Here is a 26,476-nt window from a genome sequence, read left to right as displayed (position 1 = left end):
TGAGATGTTTTCTTCTATTACTTCTGTGAATAACCTTTTAATTTTATCTGTGTTGACCCTGCTTCTTCATTGATACCTAGCACTCTTAAATTATGCTTCTTTGCATCATCTTGCAGCCATTCAGTTATTTCCTGATTCCGTGTTATTTTTAAGAGATCTTTCCTTTCATGATCACTAGCTGCAATCCTGTCTTCAAGGTTTGAAAGTCTATCTTCAGTCCCTTTCAAGTGGTTTTGCCAACTTTCGATTGAATTTTTAATTTCCTGCATCACTCTTTGAATGTTTCATGAATTGTAATTCCTTTCTACATTCATTGAAGGTTTCCATCATCTTCCTATGCTCTTTTTTTTGACTATGTCTTCTTTAGACCCACTGAACGATTCTTTCAGTATGTTTGTGATTTCGTCTTTTACCGGAGACAATATTTCTGCTTTGACTGCTTTCACAATCCCATGAAGTTGTTTCCTTACCTCAGTTGCTATCCTCTCAGAGGTTTCAAGTGACTTCCGTTTTCGTCTATGACCATATCTCCCAGACTTATTTTGTATGGGCTAGAGGTCTCAATTTGCCTTTTGCTCCTTCATCTTGATATGCCACTAAATTTCTCCCAGCAAGCTCGTTGAGGGGTCCCAGGCACTTCCCTCCCACATTGTGTGCCCCTAAGCAGTATAGGGGGGGATGGGACAGGTACCTGGGTTCCTCTAATTCCAGACTTATAAAGAGATAGCAGGGTGTACAGCACACTTCTCCAGAGCTATGCAGTTATACTGTGGCTTTGTTGATGATCAGGGGTGCCTGGAGGTGGGGCTGCTTCTCTCAGTCTATGTGTCTACACGGGGACTCCCATGATGGTGGCAGACACACAGGCGTGTGTTTGTCTAATTCTGCTAGTGGATGATGGCTGCTAAGGGAACCAAGGGCCTCAAATGGTGGCCTATGGATGCACAGGGCTTACCTGGCTGAGTATCCCTGCTCCTGCTGGCTGCTTGCAGGAAGAAGAATCTCCCTGAAGGTAAAGGTGGATCTGCTGGTTCTCTCTACCCATACTGGATGCCTATAGGACGTGGCCTCTTGTTGGCGGCATACAACGGGCAGAGGTGGATCTGTCTGTCTCCTTTGGACCACTCCGGGAGTGCAGAAGAATGGGCCTTCTGGTGGCAGCACCCGGCAAGCAGAAGAGGGTCTTCTGATTCTCTCTGCCCACATTGGGCACACGGAGGAAAGACCAAGCCCAGTGTTTTGTTTTGTTCTATTTAAATTTTATAATCTATCAAGATCCCCCCAACCTCCCAAAACAATGCTATTAGAATTTTAACAACTGTCTTGAACTTATAGGTCAATATGGGAAGAAATGAGATTTTTACTGCATGTGTATAAGTCTGTTAAAATATAAATTTTGTTTTAAACCTAGCTATTGAACATATGGAAACTTGTAGCCACTCTGTATTACAATATTTCAGTTGACTTTTATAATAAAGAGTTAAAATGACATATTGTCTTCCACTTATCAAAATGGCAATAGTGGGCCAGGGGTTTAGCTCAGTGGCACAAATACCTGCCTGGCAAGTGAAAGGTCATCAGTTCAATCCCCAGTACAAGGAAAAAAAAAAGTGTCAATAGTTGCTGAGCATTGTAGTGCATGCCTATAATCTCCTAGTACTTGGAAAAGTGAGGCAGATAGATTTCCATGAGTTCAAGGCCAGCCTTGGCTACATAATGAATTAAAACCCAGTCTGATCTACTTGGAAGATCTTGTTTAAAAAAAATAAAAGAAGGTCAAAAAGTGTATTAAGGACAGGCATGGTGGTGTGTGCCTGTAATCTTAGCACTCTGGAGGCTGAGGCAAGAGGATCATTGTGAGTTCAAGGCCTAAACTACAAAGTATGACTCTATCTTTTTAAAAAAAAAAATACATTAACAAAGATGTGGGGAAGTAAACCTTCTTATACACAGCTTGTAGGAGAATAAAATTATTATGCTCTATGCTTAGTACCCTAGTAACCATGTACCTGGAGCACTGACCACATTACTATAAATTTGTTCTAAGTTAACTGACCGCGTCATCATGCTATTCTGTAATGTGTTGTGCCCCGCCCACCTTAGTAACCTGTTTGCTGTGTCAACTTTTGTTCCCCTTGTAAGAGACAAAAGATGCTATGTCAACCATTGTTCCCTTTATGAAAGACAAATGTTCCTGGAATTGGCAGACCAAGGGCTATGAATTGGCTAACCGCCCCACTGTCAAATGCCTCTGACCTCAAGCAAAAGGGAACAAAGGCCCATCTTATTTCTGTTTCTCATTGCTATGTACTTAATGATCAATGAGCTAATCATAAATGAACTATAAAAATCAGTCAAAATTCTAACTCAGTTGCACAGCTTTGCAAATTCCATCTGCACTGTGTCGCTGGGCCAGCTACAATAAAAGCGCTTCTTCTTAAAGCGACGCCGTTTTGCCCCATTCTTTTTTTCATCTCACTTGGGCCTTGTTTTTTGGGAGGGGATTACAACAAAAATATCTACAGAGCAATTTGACATACCTACTAAAATTATAGATCCATATATACTTTGACCCAGCAACTCTACTTCAAGGGGTTTTGATTTTTATTTTTTTCTGTACTAGGGGGATGGAACCAAAAGATACATAAACATTCTACCACTGAGATACATCCCGGGCCTTTTTTTTTTTTAATAGGATCTCACTAAATTGCCCAGCCTGGCCTCAAACTTGCAATCTTCCTGCCTCTACCTCTTGACTGGGATCACAGGTATAAACCACTATATCTGTCTTACTTTAAGGAATTTATACTAGAGACATATTCCAGTATGAGAAATTGTCATGGTTTATGTCTGTGTCCCCCAGGCCTCATGAGTTTGCATTGTGCATTTGTGACTGGTTCATTGTCTAGTGCTTGGATTGATGGTGTCAGTGCTCCACCCACATAGGGGTGGAGCCTGGATGTGATGTAATGGCAGGAAGAAGGTGTGTCTTTCTCTTTTGCCGGTTCTTGCCTGCTGTATGCAGCCACCGTAAACTGCAGCACAGCCATGTCCGCCTGCCTTGGAGCCAACTGAGTGAGAACTGAAACCTCCAAAAACTGTAAGAAATAAACCTTTCCTTTTGCAACTTGGGCTTCAGGTATTTTGTCTCAGCGAGGAGTAAAAAGTAACTAAGACAGAAATACTAGCATTCTATGCATGATAAACAATGTATACAGCCTTATCTACCACAACAAAAGACTGGAACAGTCTAAATGTCCACTAATAAAAATCGATTAAGTATATTCTGAAAGAGTTTTGGCCCAGACAGGACACTGCAGCTGGTAAAGCCTTAGAGGTGGGACCAAGGAGCTCCTATCTCCCCACCCCTAGGAATTTACCTGTAACTCCATTTTCCTGGCTCCTAGGAATCTACCTCTGGCACCAAACAAAGACCAATGGGCTCCCTGTGCATCACTAATGCCCCTTAGGTGCCACCCCAAACCTAGGCTATTTTATATGCCTCTACTCCACGTGTTCCACGGAGAGATTGCCGACCCCAGGGGGAGATGCCGCGCCCCAGGGGATCGGGAGTGTCTCTCCCCGCATTCTCAAAATAAAGGTCATTTATATTTCATACTTCTTATCTTTTCAGCCACTGCTGGTCCCCCACAGTTCTATCATATGGTTCCCTGACCGGGAATGGCAGATGAGAGACTCCTGGGGCTTACCCAGTTTGAGTCCCCTGCCGTTCAGGGGACCAGCACCAGACTGCATCCTGCATTAATTCCTCACTTCTACACTTGGGAGCTGTAAACTTGTCACTGCCGGTTTGCAAACAACACTGATCCAATTTACCACAGGTGAGCAACCCCACAGAGACTGCCACTTGGCCAGGCCCAGGCGGGTTTTCTCCCCCTTTCCGTGGGTTCCTGTGATACTCTCATGTCCTTAGATAGCCCAAGGCAGGGTCTTTCTGGGCCAATCTGTGTCTATACTAGGAGACTCTCATATCCTTTGGGTTCGGATAGCCCAAGGCAGAGTCTTCCTGGGCCAGCCTATGTCGACACTGAAAGACTCTCACGTCCTTCAGAGCTTTTTAAGTTCTCACGGGCAGAGTTGTTACTTAAACCCATGAGAAATCCACTCATATATTGGTGACGGCCAATTACTATGAGTTTTGGAATCATATAATAACCGATCGGTCTAGAGTAAAAAGTGACAACTTTAAAGTTAGTAGACCACGGTCCATTGCCTCATCTGGCTATAACTCCATGTGCTAGACCCCACACCAGATTTTATCTTGGGGACCACTTCCTGGTCCCCCCTAAAAAACCATACCTATCTATGGCTTACCACACTGATGACAAGTTTACAAGACTCTCTATCTTTAAGCCTTTGTTTTGGGAATGTGTGTCCTTTCCTGCTCCCCCAGGATCCCTCCCCCTCCCCATACTGAAAGAGATAATAGTGTCTTTCTTTGCAGCCTTTCGGAGCTTTCTCAGCGTCTCCTTTCCTCCCTGCTTCCCCTCCCCCACCTCCCCGCTGAGATGGGAAAAATGAGCCCAAACAGTGTTGAGAGATATGCCCAAACAGTGTTGAGAGGCTGCTTTAACCTCTCAAGCGCACTCCAGCCCATGAGAAATCAGTGTTGGGAGATACTACTGCTTTAGGCTTTCACACCACGCCCCAACTCCGTGCGGTATCTCAGATCTCATGCCCCGCTCCAAGTCCATGCAGGGTTTGGCTTTAATGCCGCGCCCTAATCCGCACGCCCCGTAAGCAGTTCAAGCGCCCTAATCTGCACGTCTTGTGAACAGTTCCTCCACATGGCGGCTCAGCTCCATACTGGTCGGCTACCGGCTGCACCTCCGGGAGCAGCCCCAGCTTCACACGGCGTCCCAACTCTGCCTCCCAGCTCCGCCCCCGTGTGCCGCCGCTGCCACCACTGCCCTGTGCATTTCCGGGGGCAGTCCCAGCCCGCCCTGCGTGCTACATCCCAACGCTTGCCCTGCCTTCACTCTGCTTGCACCACTGGGCATGCTCTGTGCACGCGCAGACTAGTCCCCACCCCCAAGCTCAAGCGTGGCTCTGTCTGCCAGTGCAGACAGGTGCAGCAGACAACTCATTATATTGCTGACCTGATGCTGTATTCACGTTTTCAGATATAAAGTTCAGATTGTTTCTGCTGCCTTTTTTGTGTTCCAGCCATGACAAATGTTTTCTTTTAGATCCAGATATACGCTTAGAGATATACAGTCTAGATGTTTAACAACTAAAATTAAAAATAATTATAAATTCCTTTTGCTGAGAACCACTAGCCCTTTTCCAAAACAAGGGTTATATGATAATGCAAAACAACAAAACCGACAGTGCAGCAGAAGCCAAACTTAAACCTTTTCCCAGCCTATCTGCCTGCCCTGGCTCAGCCCTCCACCAAGCCATAATTAACTATATTCAATTGATATTAAATAACACTATAGCTGATTTCTCTCCTAAATAAAAAAGTAAAAAATTAATGAAACAGGCCATCCTCTAAAAATTAGATGGCATTAGACATTTTAATAACAGAGAGATACTTATATATATGACATAAATAACATGTCAGTTCCTGAAATTCTCTGGACCTGTCCTCCTTATGGGAAGTCATTACTAAAATTACAAATACCCTGTTGATTATATTTAACTCCTGCATACTTACTTAATTTTACAGATACCTTCTACTATAGACCAAATCCCAAACAAAAAGGCAAAACTTGACCTTCAAACCTCATAGAGACCTTAATATGGCTTTTCATATTTTCAACAACAGAGATAACAATAACACTTGTGACACTTGGCGTTCTGAGACAGGTAAACCAACACAAGGTGGAGCTGCCTGGGCCCCCCCCCCCCATGGACCATGCCTCAAACGCAGCAGAAGACATTGGGCAACAGAGTGCCCCATCCTGGCATTCTTTGAGACCTTACCCCAGGGCTACTGGACTGTCCTAGCCACCAGAAAGTGGGTAAGCCATCCTAACTTCTAGCCCTCACAGGAAATGCCAACACTGCCAGATTCATCACTGACAGATCTGCTTAAATGTGCTGCTGAAGACTAACGGGGCTCAGGGTCAACAGTAGCCTACTTTAAGGTGTCTGTCTCAGAGTCCAAGTCCTACTAAAAGTCTCAGGTAAGACATTCTCTATACCTGTGGACATAGAGGCCATATGTAGAGTTCTTCCTGAGTTTTCAGGCCACTATATTAAGTCCTCAATCTCTAGAAGACATTGAGGGTCAATCTGTGCCATTTATAAACAGGGCCTATTTCATTGCTAGATTGCCATTCTGGTTTCACATCACTCAGGCCCTTGATCTAACTGTCCTGTTGCCTACTCATCTCTGCCTTACGAAGGCCCCAAAGCCACAATTCTTAGGCTGTCATGTTTTGTTATCCAATTTGGTTTCTAATTTCTTATTCCTTTTACAGCAGGACTCTCAACAATATTTCCTAGGGGCTGGGGGTTTAGCTCAGCGGCATAAGCACCTGCCTTGCAAGCAGGCGGTCGTAAGTTCGATCCCCGGTACCGATAAAAATGAAAAAGACAAAAAAAAAAAAAAAAAACAATATTTCCTAAAGACTCCAACATCATGCATACCAGAGACAAGCCTTACCTACCTACCGTCTTAACCTTTACCCTTTCAGATGGGGGGAGTAATCACCTCTCATAACTTCACTCCTCCTAACCTCATACTTATTTTTCAGAATTCTACCTTACCGGGACAATGATCCTACCTCAATGTGGTCCTGATATAATGACATGTCTAATCAAGGCACCTTTCCTTTTACCTCACCTGGGTCCTTAAATATGACAGTGCCATGCCTCCTCATAACATCTTGTCTCTTTGTTTTTCCAGTCTAACATACGTGCATTTACCAGTGAAGTTGTCCTAGCTAAAACATCTGGCACCAGCTTGTACCTGGGCATCAACTGTCATCTCATCAACTCCCCTAGACACCAGTACTGCGCCCTCTGCCAGCAGGAAGTAATTAAAGAGAGAAATCTTCGCCCCTTTTCATAATAATAATCGTAAGACAGGATATGAAAGAGTTTGGGCCCAGACAGGACACTGTAGCTGGTGAAGCCTTAGAGGCAGAACCAAGGAGCTCCTATCTCCCCCACCCGTAGGAATTTACCATCTTCCCCGCCCCTGGGAATTTACCTATGGCGCCAAACAAAGACCAATGGGCTACCTGTGCATCACTAATGCCCCTTAGGTGCCACCCCAAACCTAGGCTATTTATATGCCTCCACTCCACGTGTTCCATGGAAAGATCGCTGACCCCAGGGGGAGATGCCGCCCCTCAGGGAATCGGGGGTGTCTCTCCCCACATTCTCAAAATAAAGGTCATTTATATTTCATACTTCTTATCTTTTCAGTCACCGCCGGTCCCCCACAGTTCTATCATATTCTATAGTTATTCCTCAACCATTAAAAAGACTAAGGCAGCTTGCACATGTGCTTACATATACCAGACACATTTTAGTTACTTATATTTAAAAGATTTTGAAAGGCTACATAAGGCACAGCTCTTAAACAACCTTGTACAAAGTCTGATGGATTCCAAAGAAACTCATACAAGCAATCACCTCTGAAGAAGGGAGATGGTGAATAGCAGAGACAAGAAGTTTAACTCCCTCTTTCATATCTTTCCAATTTTCTACTGATGCATGACAGACACAAATAGACTATTATCACTAAAAATATGTTTTCAAAAACAACATATCACACAAGTTCATAGGACCTTTTATCTTCAGGGAATCTCTTACCTGCTAGTTGGTGCAGGGAAAGAAAATGACAGAAGCTGATTCCAGAATGGGTCATTCTCAGAGACAGATTCTGTGCCCGACAGCTTTTGTAAATACTCATTTTTAGGAAGATCACTGATCCTGCTGCTATTTGACCCCATCTTCTAATGTGGTAGGACAACTTGTCTTTACTCCTGCATTTCCACAGGGCAACCTATAAAAAAAAAAAAGGAAAAAAATTCAAACTTCTTCCAAATAGTCACCATTCTTTTACCACCTTTGGCCTATTTATTTAAAAACTATAAACTTTATAAAACAAATCATACCTCCTTTTGTTTATATTAGATATCAGATACAAAGTTATAAAGGGGGAAATGGAGCCAAAATTTTTCTAGCTACAAAAACACAAGTCTCCAAACTTATACTTGAATCACAGATCTTAGGAGGAGCAGACCTCTGCCCAAGAAAATCTCACAGCAAATTCATAGTAATGATAGCTTACTAACAAAAAGGTCTGAAAATAGGGCTTACTTACAATGGAGATGATGATGCCAGAGAAATACAGACACAGGACAGCGAATGTGCAGAAAAGTTGCTATAAACTACGTCCATTTGGGAGGAGAGGGGATAGGTCTGTCCTGAATTACACACTTCATTTCCAAAGGAATCGCATGTAATGTCACTCTCAGTCTCTTCTAGAACACTCACGGTATTTACTGACACATATCTTTTCCTGAACCTTGAATCTTATCTTTGATATAGGGGTAATCTTAATTTAGCTTTCTAGCCCCAATATCTAGACTAACATGTAACAAACATTCCCTAAATACTATGTTGAAGGAATGAGTGAGTGATTTTGACCATTAAGGAAAAAAATGTTCATCAATAGAAAACTGATAAAATATATTCTATAGTTACTCATCAGTCATTAAATAGAATAAGGAACCTGCATATGTGCTTACATACACAAGGTATATTTTACCTAACTTACTACTTATGTGTAGTTTTGAAAGACTACAAGGAGTATAGTTTAAATAACTTGTACTAGGTTTGAAGGAATCTAAAGAGACTGCTACTCCAGCCATCACCTCTGGAGAAGGAAAACAGTGGAGCAGAAAAGACAGAAACAAATTTATTTCCTACTACTTGACTTAGTTACACTGTGTTTCTCAACTCCCACTTAATAGATCATGTTATATTTCAGTTTGTCTCTCACTGAACAATAAAATGGAGATAAGATGCATAACAATTACACTAACTTCACCAGGAAAGAAAACAATGTGGGCTCAATGATGAAAGAAAGCTCAGGTCAAACGAAAATTTTTATTAGTGACTAACTTACTTATGTCCCTCCTCCTTTCACGAAAGCCCTAAAGCCAGGGTCAGAATTGCCATGTTCTCTCTTCATAAGTGAACCGAGTTTTATCTTAGGACACAGGCTTCCCCCAGCACACATGCGCAGCTGCGCTGTAGAAGGTGAGTGAGGAACGCTGCCCTGGCTCCCCACTGCTTCCAGCCTCCCTAGTCATGGGGACAGGGACCCCAACTAGAAAAAGAAAGGGACAGGAAGGGAAGAGAAGGAAAAAATTTAAAACATGCAAACAATTTTATGGATATATTAATACCTGGCATAAGTAGTAAGACACATGGAGAAAACAAGAGCAAATTCTAGTCATATCAGAAAGGCCAGAGAGAGAGGCAGCGATATAAATAAATACTTAAAGGAAAAAGTGGCTTGACTACCATGTGCAAAGCTCTGGGTGTGACCTCCAGCACTGCAGCAAGACACAGGCAGAGATAAAGTGGAAAAAGGAAAGAAATGAAGCACAAATAGCAAACGTTACATTTGCTGAAATGGACAGTAGTTACGTGGGTTTTCGTTAGGTCACCCTGTTCCCAACTGTTTTGTGTGTTAATTTTTAAAAGGAAACAATTGGTTTCTCAACTTTTAGCAGCAATACTGGAAGCCAAATGACAAGTGAGCAATAGCATTAAAATATTAAGAGAAAATGACTTAGCCAATCTACCAAGTAAGTACGCAGGAAGAATGAAGGCATTTTCTGCCTTGCCAAGATTCGAAACAGCTTCCAGGCATCCCATGTTCTGTAAGTTACTGGAAGATGTACTCTTTCCATATAAAAGAATAAAGCAAGAAAAAAGAAGACAAAATTCAGGAAACATGGACTCAACACAGAGCAGTGATGAAGCAAAGCCACAGGTCAAGAGCAGTGTAGCAGCTGAATGGCTCCAGGATCTGCAGAAGGAAAAACAGAACTGATAGGTTGATCTGTCTGAATGCTTTATGTGGAGTATTACAATACTGTAAGAAAATCTGGAATTGGTTTTTAAGAAAACACAATTTTTTAAAGATTATATACTTTAACTGGGCATAGTGGTACAGGCCTGTAATTAATCCCTGCACACTGAGGGGGTGAGGCAAGAAAGCCGAGAGTTCTAGCCTGGCCTGGACAACTAAGTAACTTACAGAAAGAGACACTGTCTCAAAACAAAAAATACAGTGATTGAGATGGATGTTAATACTCTTTTCTGAAAGAATATCTCAAAGGCTTATGAATGTTTGTAATGTCACAGAAAGGCTGATTTCTTTAAAACTTAAAACAATAGGACTGGGGATTTTTAGTTCAGTGGCACAAGCACCTGCCTGGCAGGCATGAAGTCTTGAGCTCAATCCCCGGTACTCCACTCCAAAAAAATATTAAAACAATAAAGTATTTATTTTGATTTTTAAAAATAATAAATATATAAAGAGGCAGAGAATATAGTTCTGTGCAAAGGACATGGGTTCATTCTGCAGTACCACCACTACCAGAAAAAAGAAAGACTATGTACTTTGGAAAAATCAAAAATTGCTCAAGAAAGGTCATGTAATCAGACTCAGTTCAATAATAATCAATATTTGCATGTATCTAAGCATTACCACACACATAGTAAACAAAAATATAACCAAAAATTCAGAGGTAACTGAATTGAGAAGATTATAGAAAAAGAGTGCCTTAAATGTGTCACATTTTCATCTTCCACAACAGATAGGGAGCCACTAGAAAACATCTAAAATTTCTAAATTTTTAAAAAACTCATTAATAAATAAAAAAGGTAAATAATGAGAACAATAGGTAATAAATTTGAGATTCCCTGTGGGAGGAAAAGATTCTCAATGAGGAAGAGTATTTTTTTAAGTCTATTATATTATTTGATTTCATAAGGGGAAAAACAAAAAACCATGTCCATCTGCCAGTCACATCTGTAATCCTAGAACTTAGGAGTCTGAAACAGGAGGACCTATGCAAGTTCAAGGCCAGTCTGAACTGTATAGCAAGACCTTTTCTCAAAAGAACTTTTAACCTTCTCCAACATCACACTTCCTATTGTGATTTAAATTTTTAACATATATGAAATACACAATATTACCATTATAAGGAAACAAATAACAAAAATGAGAACTAGTCTTTATTGAGGCAGATAACTAGTACACTTAAGAAAATCTATGTCTTTCTTAAAATTCACTTGGAAACAGAAGAGACCTAAAATAGCAAAGGCAATCCTGGGCAACAAAGGCAATGCAAGAAGCATCATAATTCCTGATTTGAAATTCTATTATAAAGCTACTGTGATAAAATCAGCATGGTATTGGAGGATTAACAGAACAAATTAGAACATGCAAATCCAACTACTAACACATTCAGCTACCTTATGTTTGACAAAGGGGCCAAACATGTTCACTCTTTAATAAATGGTGCTGGAAAACTGGCTTTCCATATGCCAAAGACTAAAACTAGAAAGTCAAAATGGATCGAAGATCTAAATAGTAAAACAGAAATCCTACATCTATTGGAAGACAAAGTGGAAATCTTGAAGATACAGTGGTAGGCGGAGAGCTCATGAACAAAACCCAAACTGCATAGAAAGTGCAGTTTCAAAGAATAAACAACTGGGATCTCATTTTATTAAAAAGTTTGTACATATCAAAAAAAAATCAACGGAGTAAAAAGACAACCCAGAGTGAGAAAAAATTTTAGCCAACTGTCTCTCAAAGGACTTCTATCAACAACATATAAACCACTGAAAAAAAACCATGCCCCTCTCAAATTTAGACCCAATCCAAAAATGGGCATCTGAGATGAATACATCCTTCTCAGATGAAGAAACACAAAGAGCAAATAAATATGTGAAAAAATGTTCAATATTACTAGTCATTCAAGAAATGCAAAGTAAAACAACACTGAGAATCTATTTCATCCCAGAAATCGGATGGAATGAGATTCCAGAAAGAATAGCTATCAGCAAGGAATCAACAATAATAAATGCTGGTGGGGAAAAAGCAATCCTTCTCTGGTAAGGGTGTAGATTCATGCAACCACTATGGAAATCAGTGTGGAGATTCCTCAAAAAACTAGGATTGGAGGTCCCATTCAATCCAACTATTCCCCTTCTGGATATCTTCCCAGAACAACTCGAAACATCATACTATAGCAACATATGTGCATCCATATTTATAGCAGCACAGTTTGTAACAGCTTAAATCTTGGCAACAACCCAAATGCAGATCAATCACAGAATGGGTAAAAATAGTGTGATATTTTTACAAAGTGGAATACTACTCAATTATAAAGAAGAATAAACTAAAGGCTTTTATAGGTAAATGGATGTAACTTGAAACCATACTCATAAGTGAAATAAATCAGACTCTCAAGGATAAACATCATATTGTCTCCCTAGTGTAAAAACCTGAAAGAGTAAATAAGATCCGAAATGTACAATATGTATTGTGAAAGTGAAAGGAGAAGAAACTGCTCAAAAGGAAAGAACAACTGGGATGGGGAAAAGAGAAAAGAAAGAAAAGATTATATATATATACATATATATAGTATATGACATATTCAATATATACACAAGATAGATAATTGTACTACTAATCTGTTAGTTCATCAAAAAGAATGGCTTATGCTTTCATTGTTTGATCCTTTTTTCATGCCTATATCTGGTAACCTGAGCAACTTCTTTGAAGCTAATACACAATACATTAACCATTGTTAATCTATTATTTTGTTTTGAATTCTGTATCTTTTTTTTCATTTTAAAAGAAAAAGTCTATGTCTGACAGTTTAATGTCATATATATAAACTGAAGTCGCTATCTCTGAAAATATAAATTTAAAATTCCTACACTGTACGAGTTTACAAACAAATCAGTCAGTGATTAGTCAGAAAAGAGGAATTAAATTCAACCCCTCAGTAGTGACAGATATACCAAACAGAAAAATTCAGAAATTAACCCTGGAAATCAGCCAACTGATTTTTGTCAATGATGCAAACACAATTCAACAGAAGATGAACAAAAAATGGTATTTAACCAAATGGGACTAGAATATGTGGCCAATAATGGGGTAAGGGACAGCACGCTGACATAACCCTCATATCTTATACTGTATAAAAATTTAACTCCAAAAACACCACAGACCTAAATGTAAAATATAAAATTATAAAACTTTCAGAAGAAAATCCAGGAAAAAGTCTCTAGGGCCTAGGGTTAGAGCATTCTTAGAATGCAAAAGCATAATCCATTAAAAAAAAGTTGATATATTATTAGATTTTATATTACTTGGCTTTTTATGAAAGACTTTAAGACAAGCCACAAACTAAAAGAAAATATCTGAAATCACTTATCTTTAAAGATCTTAGAATATATCAAGAACTCTCTCAGCTCAACAGTAAGAAAAACATTCCAGTTAGAAAATGTACAAATGATTTTAACAAAGCACCAAAGATATGTAAACAGAACATAAACACATGAAAAGAGATTCCATAATCATTAGACATCAGGGAACTGAAAATTAAAATACAGTAACATGTCATTATATATCTACTAAAATATTTAAAAACTACCAACAGCACTAAATTCTGCTGAGGATGTAAAGAAATTGGATCTTTCATAGATGGCTGATGGGAACTTAAAATGATACAGCAATTATGGAAAATGATTCAGCAGTTTCTTATAAAGTTAGACATATATATATATATATATATATATATATATATATATATACCATTCATCTCATAATTGTCCTCCTGGCCTATAATTCTAGAAAAATGAAAAGTTAACAAAATGAAAGCATACAAGTGTTCATGACTGCTTTATTTGTGATAGTGAAACTGAAAACAAATCAAACATCCTTTGAAAGTCCCAAGTGAATGAATAAGCAAATGAAGACATTCGCATAATGGGATAAAAAGAATGAGCCACTGATGCTCTGTAACTGAGCAAAGGCATTGTCATAAGCACTTTTTCTTTAAAAACTTGCTTCTTAAAGGCAAAAACTCATTCAGTGACCATGGACTAAGCATAAGTGAAAAATGATATGAGGCAGAAGGAATTAGGACTACAATGTTTTGCTATTATAAAGTACACAGCCTACTATAAAGCAATACAGTATTATTTGAAAGTAGACTCGGATTCCTTGTAAACACATATATACTAAAAAACTCAAGGGCAACCAGTACAATAAGCAAAAATAGAGTTATAATTGATATGCTAAAGAGAAAAAGGAATCATAAAATGCTTAAAATCATAAAAGGCAGAAAAAGAATACAAGGCAAAAGAGCAAAAGTTATGAATAAAAAACAGTACAAATATAACAATATTAATCTAACTATACCAATAATCACCTTAAACATCAATGGTCTAAAAGTATTAATTAAAAGAGATTATTGGAGGGGCTGGGGATATAGCTCAACAGCACAGCGTCTGCCTGGCAAGTGCAAGGTCATGAGTTCAATCAACCAGTACCAGAGAGAGAGAGAAAGAGAGAGAGAGATTGATTGATTACTGGAGTGTTTAAAAAAAAAACAAGATCCAACTACATGCTGTCTACAAGAAATCTACCTTAAATATAATGACACACACAGATTAATGATAAAATAATAAAGAAAGATGCTAACAACACTAACTGAAAGAATGGGAATGTAACTTAACGGTAGAAAGCTTGTTGGGCATGCATGAGAACCTGGGCTTCATCCCCGGCTCTGCCAAAAAAAAAAAAAAAATGCAGACTTCACAGCAAGGAATATTATCAAGGAGAAACAGAATATAGTACTGCACAATAATAAAAGGGTCAACTCTCCAAGAAGGCATAACAATCTTTAATGTGCACACACCTAAAAACAGTGTCCAAAAACTGATGCAACTGCAAGGAGAGATAAATGAATCCATTATGATAACTGGAGACTGCAACAACCCCTATCAAAATGGTCAGATCCTCAATGAGTCAGATTAGTTGCAATCAACAGTATCATTAATCAAATGTATGAAACTGATATCTATCATTCAGCTATAGCAGAATACACATTCTTCTCAAGTCCACAGAATGTTCACAAAGTTAGAGTCACATTCTAGGCCATAAAACACACTTTAACAAATTTAAAAGAATAAAGTACTTTGAGTACTCAAAATCAATGGGACAGAGAAACAACTTACATGACCCCATGAACATAATAAAATGCAAAATTGGACTCTTCAAAAATATTTTTCGCTGGGCGTGTTGGCTCACGCCTATAACCCCAGCACTCCGGAGGCTGAGGCAGGAGGATCGTTGCGAGTTGGAGACCAAGCCTGGGCTACAAAGTGAGCTCAAGGCCAGCCTGAACTGCACAGCGAGACCTTGTCTCAAACAGACAGAAAAAATAAAAATAAAAAAATAAAAATAAAGGGGAAAACAAAAACAAAAAGCCTTGAAAACAGAAAAAAAAAGCCAGGGGTTTAGCTCAGCAGCACAAGCCCTTGCTTAGCAAGCACAAAGTCATGAGTTCTATCTCCAGGACCAAAAAAAAAAAAAAAAAAAAAAAACCTGGGGGGGAAAAGTCAGTATCATGGAAAATATACGTATTTACAGAAAGGAGTTGTTCTAATTAAAGAAAACTAAATGAGTATAACCACCAACTGTGACTGTCTGAACTTTAATTAAATCCAGAGTTGGACAAAGAATGAGCAGGTAGAAACCATATACAACAACCTTCAGATCATTAAGAAAATGTAATAAAGACTGAGTAGCAGGAGATACTTGGCACTTACAGGAATAATGGTACGGCTGTGATTCACTAAGAAAATTATGTGATGTCCAGGAGATCCTTGTTCAAGCAGTTAGGAGTGAAAAGTCATCCTATTTGCAACTTACTTGCACATAGTTCAAAAAGAAATAATAGAGATAAAGCAAAATTATTAACAACTGGAAAAATGTGGATGGAGAAACAGGTGGTTACTATTCTACTTTTCTGTTGGAAACTTATTAGAAAAGGGACTTACCAAACAAAACCCAAGGAATAACAAAAACTATAGTGAAAACTAAAGACCACTTACAGGAATGGAAATTTTCTGTTATGTGTGGGTTACATGAATCTACAAGTGATAAAATTTCACAGAACTATATACATACACAAGTTAAAAAGTCAGTGCATCAAAATCTAGAGAAATATCTGGGACCACTGCGCCAATATCAGATTTCCTGGTTTTGACAATATAATGGTTATACTGTTTTATTAATTAAGTTTATTGGTAGTTTAGGTATACATAATGATCACATTCATCACAGGGAATTTGTACCTGTACACAGTATATCTTGATTGTTTCCTCACTCCCTCTCTTTAACATCTCTTCGTGTCATTTACAAAAGCTTTGTTGCCGGGGCTGGGGATTTAGCTCAGTGGCATAAGCACCTGCCTTGCAAAGCAGGCGGTCGTGAGTTCGATCCCTGGTACAGAGAAAAAGGAAAGAAAAAAAAAAAAAGCTTTGTTGCCTTTTTTTCTTCCTTTCTGGTTTTTTTTCTCTTCCCTTTATAGCAATTACATTAACATCAAGGGAAGCTAGATAAAATACCATGCGGCACTCTGCATTATTTTTGTAGTTTTTTAAAAGTCTATAATTATGCTGGGCATGGTGATGCATGCTTATAATCCCAGCACTCAGGAGGCTGAGGCAAGGGAATCCTTGCAAGTTCGAGACCAGCCTGGGCTACAAAGTGAGCTCAAGGCCAGCCTGAACTGCTATAGCGAGACCTTGTTTCAAAAATACAGAAGAAAAAAAAGCCTAAAATTATTTCAAAATAAAAGTTATTTTAAATCAATTAAAATTTTAACCAAAAAATCTAATCTATATATCCCAGTACTTTGCCAACAAATCAAACTAACAGATTCTCTCACATCCCTATTTATTTTTACATATTAAATCACCTTATCACAGTGTCACATTAGGAGCTCACATTATAGTTACTTAGTGCCTTCAAATGCTCTTTCACTTCAACTAATTTCCCTAAATTCTTTTTTCAGACCTATTAAAAAATGAACTGGCCTGAACTGCATAAAAGCAAAATATGTCTTTGCATCTTTTGGGAACTCTATATAAACTTCATTAATTTTGAGGAATACACAACACATTTTGTCTTCATCAACCAACTTAAAAATATTGGTATTTCCTGTTTCCCAAATCTTTCAAATACTTTTTTAAATTTTTTTATTTTAAAGAGAATAAAACAAGAGAACAGAACAAACCAAATAAGAACAATGCAAGCAACACAGCACTTGACAAGACAACCAGACATCAACAGTAGCTACCATAATGTCTCTCTTCTTCGACATAGTTAAGCATATCTTCACATACAATAGTATCAAACATAACAAAATACTAGAAAACCATTCAGAAGAATGAAAGCATTACAGGATTTCAAAATCAAATAACAGGAAATGAACAATGGCTACTATAATACCTCATTTTCCTCAAAAAACCTGCTAATACCATCTCACTTATTACAATCAAATAAAACACAACAGGATAAAATCAATCAAAACAGAAGAACAAAAGCACGGTAGGACTTCAAAACAAGATGACAGTAAATCAGCAATGGTTTCCATAATGTCTTGTTTTCTTCAGAATAGCTGTTCATACCGTCACACATAATAAAATCAAACAAAACAATAAAACCCATCAAACCAATGAATGAAAGCACTGTAAGACTTCAAAGCAATATAATAGGAAACCATGATTACAATAATATACCCCATTATATTCAAAATAGCTGCCCCTACCATCTGACACATAAAATCCAACAAAATGAAACAGAACAAAGCCAACCATTAACAAAATTGTGTAAACAATGCAAGAGTTCAAGACAAGACAATAAGAAATTGACAGTTTCCACCTTTCCCTCCCAGTTGTTTCTTCCCTTTTGCTCTTACAGTAACTATTTTTCTTTCGGATCTCATTAACTCCTTCTGTTTCTTATGCTAGGGTTTACGCATATAAGTTACAGCTGCGTCTACTTACCTACAGGAACCTTGAGATTATTCTACTTTCCAGCTGGGTAGCTTTCCACTGCATAAAAATACCATATCTTTCTTATCCATTCTGCAGCTGATGCAGATTCTGCAAAATTATTCATAGTTTGTTTTTTGGGTTTTTTTGTTTTGTTTTGTTTTGTTTTGTTTTTTTGGTCTCCCGTCATACAGAACAATTGTTTTTTCTCCTTTGATTTTCAGTCTTGAATTGCCTTTCCAGTAAGATGTGTTTCTTGTATACAGTATATGGATGGATCTTGTTTCTTGATCCACTCTCCCTATGTTTCTTTTTATTGCTAACCTGAGGCCATCTACATTAATGGTTCCAACCAGCATACATTGATTGGTCTCTGGCCTGCTATCCTCCTGTTGTTGACCCTCCACTTTTCCCCTTCATTCAATTGCCTGTCTTGTTTGGTGATCCTCCTCTGCTGCTGTTCCTGGAACCATGGTCAGCTTTATCTCTCTCTAGAATATTCTTTAACATTCTATGTAGGGTTGGTTTGGTAGTCAGGAATTCCTTCAGTTGTTCTTTATCATGGAAGTATCTTATTTTTCCATCAATTTTGAAAGATACTTTTTCTAGGTAGATCAATCTGGGTTGGAAGTTGTTTTCTTTCAGGGTTTAAAACATTTCACTCCAAACTCTTCTTGACTTGATGGTTTGTGTTGATAAGTCTGCTGTGATTCTGACTGGTTTTCCTTTATAGATGATCTGTCCTTTTCTCTAACAGCTTTTAATATTCTGTTATTGTGCTGAATTTCTGGGATCTTTATTATATGTCTGGGTGTCAATTTACTTTGGTTATGGCTAGTTGGGAGCCCTATATGCCTCACTTATCTGCATGCTAGAGCCATTTCTCATGTTTGAGATGTTTTCTTCTTTAATTCTGTGAATATCCTTTAATTTCATGTGTTGCCCCTGCTTCTTCACCTACACCTATCACTTAAGTTATGCTTCTTCACATCATATTGCAGCCATTCAGTTGTTATTTCCTGATTCTGTGTTATTTTTAAGAGATCTTTCTTTTCATGATTACTAGCTGCAATCCTGTCTTCAAGGTCTGAAAGTCTATCTTCAGTCCCTTTCAAGTGGTTTTGCCAACTTTCGATTAAATATTTAATTTCCTGCATCTCTCTTTGAATCTGTTTCATGCATCATAATTCCTTTCTACATTCAAGGTTTCCATCATAAAATGCTCATACTGATGGACATTTACATAGTTTAGAAATTTGCTATTACATTCACATTTCCAGCAAGAGACATAAGTATCACTTATTCTTATACAGTTACTTAAGTATTTAAGATGTTTTACACAGATAAAAGAATAAAGGTATAGATAGGGCCCAAGGATTTAGCTTAGCAGCGTAAATGCTTGCCTGGCAAGCATAAGGTTGTGAGGTCCATCCCTGGTACCAAAAATAAATAAATAAATAAAGGTATGATAAATCCAAAGAAAAAGAATTGCCCCAGCAGCAATGGGAAGGTATCACTGGCACAGAACAGGGTGAAAGCAACTTCTAAGGAACTGGAATGCCCAGGAGGAACAAGGTTAGCCAAGCAAAAAGGAGCACCACTGACCTACACTGGCCAGAAAGTTCTATCTGCTACCAATCCATTGAAAGCAAAGTTAAAAACAAAGTTTGTCTTTCTTTAAATTTGTTAGCAATTAATCTTATTTTCCTGACTTCACTAATGGCTTTAAATAATACAACTTTCAAATCTTTCCATTCTAATTACAACCTCTGATCAGTCCAATTCTATAGATAGCCCTAATAGTTAAGAATATTTTAACTTAAGTATAATATCTATAGTCCTATATTCATGTAATCAGTAATTATACTGATTAAAGTGCACCTTGATAATCTAGGCTAGAAATTAGCAGCATGCAATTGCTGATGGTTTTAGTAGGTGCAATGGCTTCTAACCAGATGTACCCTCCCCAAACTCTCATGTGGTCATAGGTGGGGCTTTTTGGAGGTGGCTGGATCTATGGTGCATGATGCTGGGATCCAGAATGTTATGCTGGTGTGGATTCATTATGTGATGCTAGGATTGAGGGTACCAGTGCTACCCATCCTAAAGGCAGGTAGCCTGGATAAATACAAAAGACAAACAAGGACAGCTTGCAGCTTGCTGCCTCCCCTGCTTTGCATGGACTATTTCTCTCTCCGATACCCCCCTTCCATGCTACCTTGCCTTGGAGGCAGCCAACTATGAACTGAAACCTCTGCAAACTGTGAGCTAAATAAATCTTTCCTCCTTCAACTTTGGATGTCCAATATGTTGTCTCATCAAGATAAGTAAGACAGTAGTAAATCATTCAAAGCACTTGTATCAGATTTCTTGTCATAAGGACAAAATACTTGACATCCTCAACTTAAAGGAGGACAGTTAACTTGGCTCATGGTTTTGAGATTCAGTACAAAGGCCGTTGGCTCCAAGGCAGAAAGAGCAAGAGCATGATAGCAAACCATGACAGACAATAGCTGCTTAACCCATGGCATCAAGGAATGCAAGGAGAAGGGAAAAGCTGAGAAAAAAAACACATCCTTCCAGGTCATGTTCCTAGTGACACCTCTTTTGTCCATGCACCATCTCACAACAGCACATTCAGCTACCTGTGAACTCATGAACACAGTGAGTGATCCATCAATGAGCATGGCACCCGATGATCGAATCAGTGCCAACCACATGAGACTTTTGAGGTAGATCTAAACCATAACAAGACCCATTTGCATTGAATGCAGTATAATAAAGAACTTAATCCCAGCCAGGTATAGTGGCACACAATTGTAACCCCAGCACTTGGGAGGCTGAGGCAGGAGGATCACCATGAGTTTGAGGCCAGTCTCAAATAGTGAGATTGTGTCTCAAAAAAAAAAAAAAATTCAGATTAGGCAGAACTGAAGAACAGAACTAACCAGCTCAGGTCCAGGAGGCAGCAGCCAGCCCTACCTCATGCGCACACCAGCTGCCATCAGGGACACGTCCTGCTACTGGTAACCAGCACAAGCTGGGAACAGCAGCAGCCCCACACCAGCATATCTAATGACTACCATCAGATACCCATAGCAAGCACTGGCCAGGAGAACCAAACAGTCATGCTTTGGAGAAATTGCAGCCAATGTGGGAAGCGCCTGGGACCCCACTACCTGCTTGTCCAGAAGAACCCAGGAAAATGTCAAGTCAGAGAAGCAAAAGGCAGTCTCTGGCCTCCAACTGGTGCAAAGGAGATGTAAACATGGAAGAGACTGAGAGTTATACACTTGAAATTTCTGAAGTGATGGCAACTGAAATAAAGAAACAATTTCATAAGGCTATAAAAGAAATTAAAACAGAAATACCAACTCAGGTAAAAGAAGTAAAAAACATAATAAAAAGAATTGCTAAGTATCTCTAAAGAAGACATAAATTTAAAAAATAGAGGAAATAGGAAAATAAAGGTAACCTTGAATGAACAATGTAAGAAAGATTTAGAATACAAGAAACTTATTCAAAGAGCAATCCAGGAAATTAAAAACTCTATCAAAAGCTGACAAAACCACTTGAAAAAAACTAAGAAGATAGACTTTCAGACCTTAAAGACAGATTTGCAGCTAGAGATCGAGAAAGGAAAGAACTCCTAAACGTAACAAAGAGCCAGGAAATAATGAAACAACTGCAAGATGATGCAAAGCAAAGTAATTTAAGAATAATAGGTGTCAGCAAAAAAGTAGGGGTCAACACAAATGACATAAAAAGACCATTTACAGAAGTAATAGCAGAAAACTTCCCATGCATGAGAAAAGGACATGACATACAGATAAGTGAAGAATACAGAACTCCAACTAGCCATAACGAAAATAAATCTACACCCGGACATATAATAATCAAGATTCCAGAAATTCAGCACAAGAACAAAATATTAAAAGCTGTTAGAGAAAAGAAATAATCACTTATAAAGGAAAACCCATCAGAATCACAAGACTTCTCAACACAAACCATCAAGTCAAGAAGAGCTTAGAGTGAAATATTTCAAGTTCTGAAAGAAAACGACTTCCAACCAGATTGTTGTACTCTCAAAACTATCTTTCAAAATTAATGGAGAAACAATATACTTCCATAACAAAGAGCAACTGAAGGAATTCATGACTGCCAAACCAATCCTACAAACAATACTGAAAGACATTCTAAAGAGAGATAAAAGTGACCACAGTTCCAGGAACAGCAGCAGAGAGGGATACCCAGTGGGGCAGACAACTGAATGGAAGGGAAAAGTAGGCACCGAATGGCAGGAAAACAGCATGGCAGAGATAAGCCAGTGCATGCTGGCCACAACCATTAATGTAGACGGCTTCAATTCACCAATAAAAAGAAACACAGGCAGAGTGGGTCAGGAGACAGGATCCATCAATATGCTTTATACACAATTAACTCAAAGAATTAACGAGAAAGAGTAACAAAAACTCAAAGAATTACAAAAGAAACACAATTAACTCAAAAGAAAATCCACAGACTGAAAGTCAAAGAAGAGAAAACATGCTCTATGTGACAAGGAATCAGAAAAAAGTGGGAGTATCTTGCCCATCAATTGCAGAATGGCTAAGAAAAATATGGCATTTTTATACAGTGGAAAGCTACTCAGCTATAAAGAAAGATAACCTTGAGGCTCTTGTAGGTAAATGGATTCAACTTGAGATCATGCTCATAGGTGAAATGGTTCAGAGCCACATGGGTAAATGTCGTGCTGTCTCCCTAGTACACAAAACTAAAGGAGTAAGCTGGCCATGGTGGGACATGCCTGTAATCCCAGCACTTGGGGGCTGAGGCAGGAATATCGGTGTGAATTCGAGACCAGCCTGGGCTACAAAATGAGCTCAAGGCCAGCCTGAATTGTACAGTGACACTCTGTCTAAAAAGACAGAAAAAAAAAAAAAAAAACTAGAGTAGTTAGTGGGATCCAAAATGTACACAGACATTGTGAAAATGAAAGAGGAGGAAATGTCTAAAAAGGAAAGGCAGTGGCCACTGTTAATCTATTATTGTGTTTTGAAACCCTGTATTGTTTTCATTGTTCTGTTTGCTTTGGTTTTATTCTTTTTTGTTCTGTTTCATTTTATTATATTTGATGGAATGGGCAGTTATTTCAAAGATAACAAAATATATTCTGGTAGCCATTACTGATTTCCTATTAACTTGTTTTGAAGATCTGTATTGCTTTCACTGTTTTAATTGATTTTATTCCATTTTATTTTGATTTTATTGTGTCACACGCTATAGGCAGCTACTTTGAAGATATCAAGAGGCATTATGGTGGCCATTGTTGTTTTTCTACTATCTTGTTGTGAAGCCCTGTATTGCTTTCATTGTCTTGTTTTGATTGGTTTTATTCTGTTCTGTTTTGATTTTATTATGTCTAATGGTATGGGCAGTTATTTTAAAGATAACAAGAGGTATTGTGTTAGTCATTGATTTCCTTTTATCTTGTTTTGAAGTCCTGAATCACATTCATTGTTTGGCTCTGAATGTCTCTATCCTGTTTTATTTTGCTTGGCTTTATTCTCTTTAAAATAAAAAGATTTTAAAAAAAGAAAAGTTAAAAAAAATTCAATCTTAACACATGCAAAACTGATTTCATTATCCCTCCTAAAAAGTTTCCCCTCTCAGCTCATTATTTCCTCAAACTCCCATTATGCAAAAATGGCCTTGAAGTGCTACCTTTCTATGGTATATATAAACAGATCTCCCCAGGTAGATTATTCCTGAGAGCAGAATCAGGGTTGTTATTTCCTTCTAATCCCTAATTGATCTCCAGCACACTGTTAGACAGAAAGTATTCAAAAGAAAAAAAAATCCCTGCAGAAATAGTCAAAGGCCTACAGCTAATAAATACATGAAAAATCTTCAGGCTAAATTAGGAGTAAAGTATGCAAATTAAAACAGTAAAGTATCATTTTTACCTATCAGACTAGTAAAAGCTAAAAGGCTTGATACTGGTATGAGGGTAAGAAATAAACCGACATTCTCACATTTAGTGTAGTCATTGGCAGTATCTACCAAAATTTCAAGTGTACATAGCCTTTATGCCAACAATTTTTGTTTCAAAATTTTATTTTATAGGTAAATCCACAGAAGTTGACAAGTTCTGCATGCAGATATTAATCACATCACTGCTCACAACAGCAAATACACAAAAAAAACCTAAATGATCATCATTTGGAGATTAGTTACATTGTAGAATAACTATACAATAGAATACTCCAAAGGCATTAAAAAAAATGAGAAAGATCTTAAATGTGTGCATATACAAAAATATTCTAAATAATTTGAATAAGGACAAAGAAAATGCAAGAGTAGAATTCTATGAGTTTCAATAAACATCAGATTCTTATAGGAGACAGATCAATTGCTTCTACGAAACATAAGCAATGATCCAAGACCAGTTATCTCTGTTAGAGAATCAGTTTTGTGGTAGCACCTATAACCTTGCAACTCTGAAATTTGAGGCAGAAGTCTGTGTCTCCCTATTACACTGCAGTGGGTGGGAACACCTAGCCAGCTAACCCACAAAGAAAGAAACTGGGCCTCCTATATAAGCCTGTATGGAAGGAACAAAAAATATGAGAAGAGGAGGCAACAAGAAAGGGTCCTCAGTCCCCAATCCTGAGAACACTGATCCAGGAAAGGTAAATGCAAAGGAGAATGAGGACAGAAAACATACACGGCAATAGACATAAAGCAATATCTCCAGAGCCTCATAGACAAGTTCAAAAGTGAAGTAAAGCAAGATATAAGTAGAATAGTTAGAGAAATGCTAAGCAGCGCCCCCCCCCCAAAAAAAACAAATGGTAGAATGGAAGAACAGAAAAAAGGGGAGAATTGTTTGATGGAGAAAATAGAGAAAACATAGAATACGTGAAGCAGGCTCAAAGAGATTACCAGGAAACTAAAAACTCTACTGAAAGCTGGCATAACAGCTTGAAAGAAACTAAGGATAGATTATTTGAACTGGAGGACAGATTTGTATAGTGGGATCATGAAATGAAAAACTTCTTAAAAATAACAAGGAAACAAACAGCAATAATACAAAGGCTAGAAGATGATAAGAGGATCTATAACTTAAGAATTAAGAACGTAAGGGGCTGGGGATTAAGCGCAGCGGCATAAGCGCCTGCCTTGCAAGCAGGCAGTCGTGAGTTCAATCCCTGGTACCGATAAAAACGAAATAGACAAAAAAAAAAAAAAAGATAGTAAAAAAAATTAAAAAAAAAAAAAGAATTAAGAACGTAAAGGAAGAAGTAGGGACACAAACAAATGAACTACAAAGGCTATTCACAGAAATAATCCAGAAGAATTTTCCTAATTTAGTAAAAGGTAAAGATACTCAGATGTCCAATATAAGAATAGTATCTTACTTTTTACTCGTTGCTGAGACAAGATACCTGAAGCCCAAGCTGGGAAAGGAAAGCTTTATTTCTTACAGTTTTTGGAGGTTTCAATCCACACTCAGTTGGCTCCAAGGCAGGTGGGCATGGCTGGGCTGCTGTTCATGGCAGCTGCAAACAGCAAGCAAGAACCAGCAAAATGAGAGAGAGAGCGACACACCTTCTTCCTGCCAATACATCACATCCTGGCTCCACCCCTATGTGGGTGGAGCACTGACACCATCAATCCAAGCAGTAGACAATGAACCAATCACAAATACACAATGCAAACTCATGAGGCCTGGGGGACACAGACATAAACCATGACAAACAGAATATTAAAAGCCATCAGAGACAAGAAACAGATCACTTACAAGGGAACATCCATCAGAATTACAGCAGACTTCTCAGCACAAACCATCAAATCACGAAGAGCATGGGGGGAAATAATTCAAGCTTTGAAAGAGAATAACCTCCAACCAAGATTGATATATCCTGCACAACTGTCCCTAGAAATTAATGGAGAAACAAGGTGCTTTCAGGATAAAAAGGAACTAGGGGAATTTTCAACCACCAATTCAACTCTACAGAGAATACTGCAGGACATTCTAAAAGAGAAAAATAACAAGATTCCAAAAACAGTAACAGAGAGGACACAATGAATGGAGCAGAAAGCAAAATGAATGAAGAAGACAAACTGACAACTGACAGAAAAAGAGCTCAACAGAAATGAGGCAAAGAAGGTTGGATATAATTTCTAATATAGATGGCCTAGATACCCTAACTTCAGGGAAAAAATAGAGAATAGCAGGCAGAGGGGATCAAGAGATAGAATCCACCACGAGGCTCTTTATAGGAAATATAATTAGCCTGAAGAAGGTTGATCAAAATCAAACATGAGAAAATGGAACTCGATGTGAGTGAACCAGAGAGTAATAGGGGTAACTAGACCAATATAT

The 26,476-nt window shown here is 38.3% G+C and overlaps 1 protein-coding gene across 4 annotated transcripts in view; it reads right to left on the bottom strand.

Moving 5' to 3' along the window:
• Window positions 1-26,476, bottom strand: part of Dym (dymeclin) — a 415,428-nt gene that overhangs the window by 370,398 nt on the left and 18,554 nt on the right. For 2 of the 4 annotated variants that reach the window (XM_023566826.2, XM_003474053.5), the window contains exon 2: window positions 7,792-7,984. In XM_023566826.2, coding sequence (XP_023422594.2) covers window positions 7,792-7,931 — 140 coding nt within the window. In that variant the 5' untranslated portion in view covers window positions 7,932-7,984. Of the gene's footprint in view, window positions 1-7,791; window positions 7,985-9,112; window positions 9,317-16,383; window positions 16,407-26,476 lie in introns of those variants that run through there. The other 2 variants (XM_063231704.1, XM_063231705.1) reach the window with 2 other exon arrangements.

The sequence above is a fragment of the Cavia porcellus genome, unplaced genomic scaffold, assembly GCF_034190915.1.
Source record: "Cavia porcellus strain 051 isolate PalLab524CR breed Dunkin Hartley unplaced genomic scaffold, mCavPor4.1 scaffold_20, whole genome shotgun sequence".
In the NCBI taxonomy this organism is placed as follows: Eukaryota; Metazoa; Chordata; class Mammalia; order Rodentia; family Caviidae; genus Cavia; species Cavia porcellus.
Note: the sequence above shows the minus strand (reverse complement) of the source record. Positions and strands in the feature narration are given on the sequence as shown.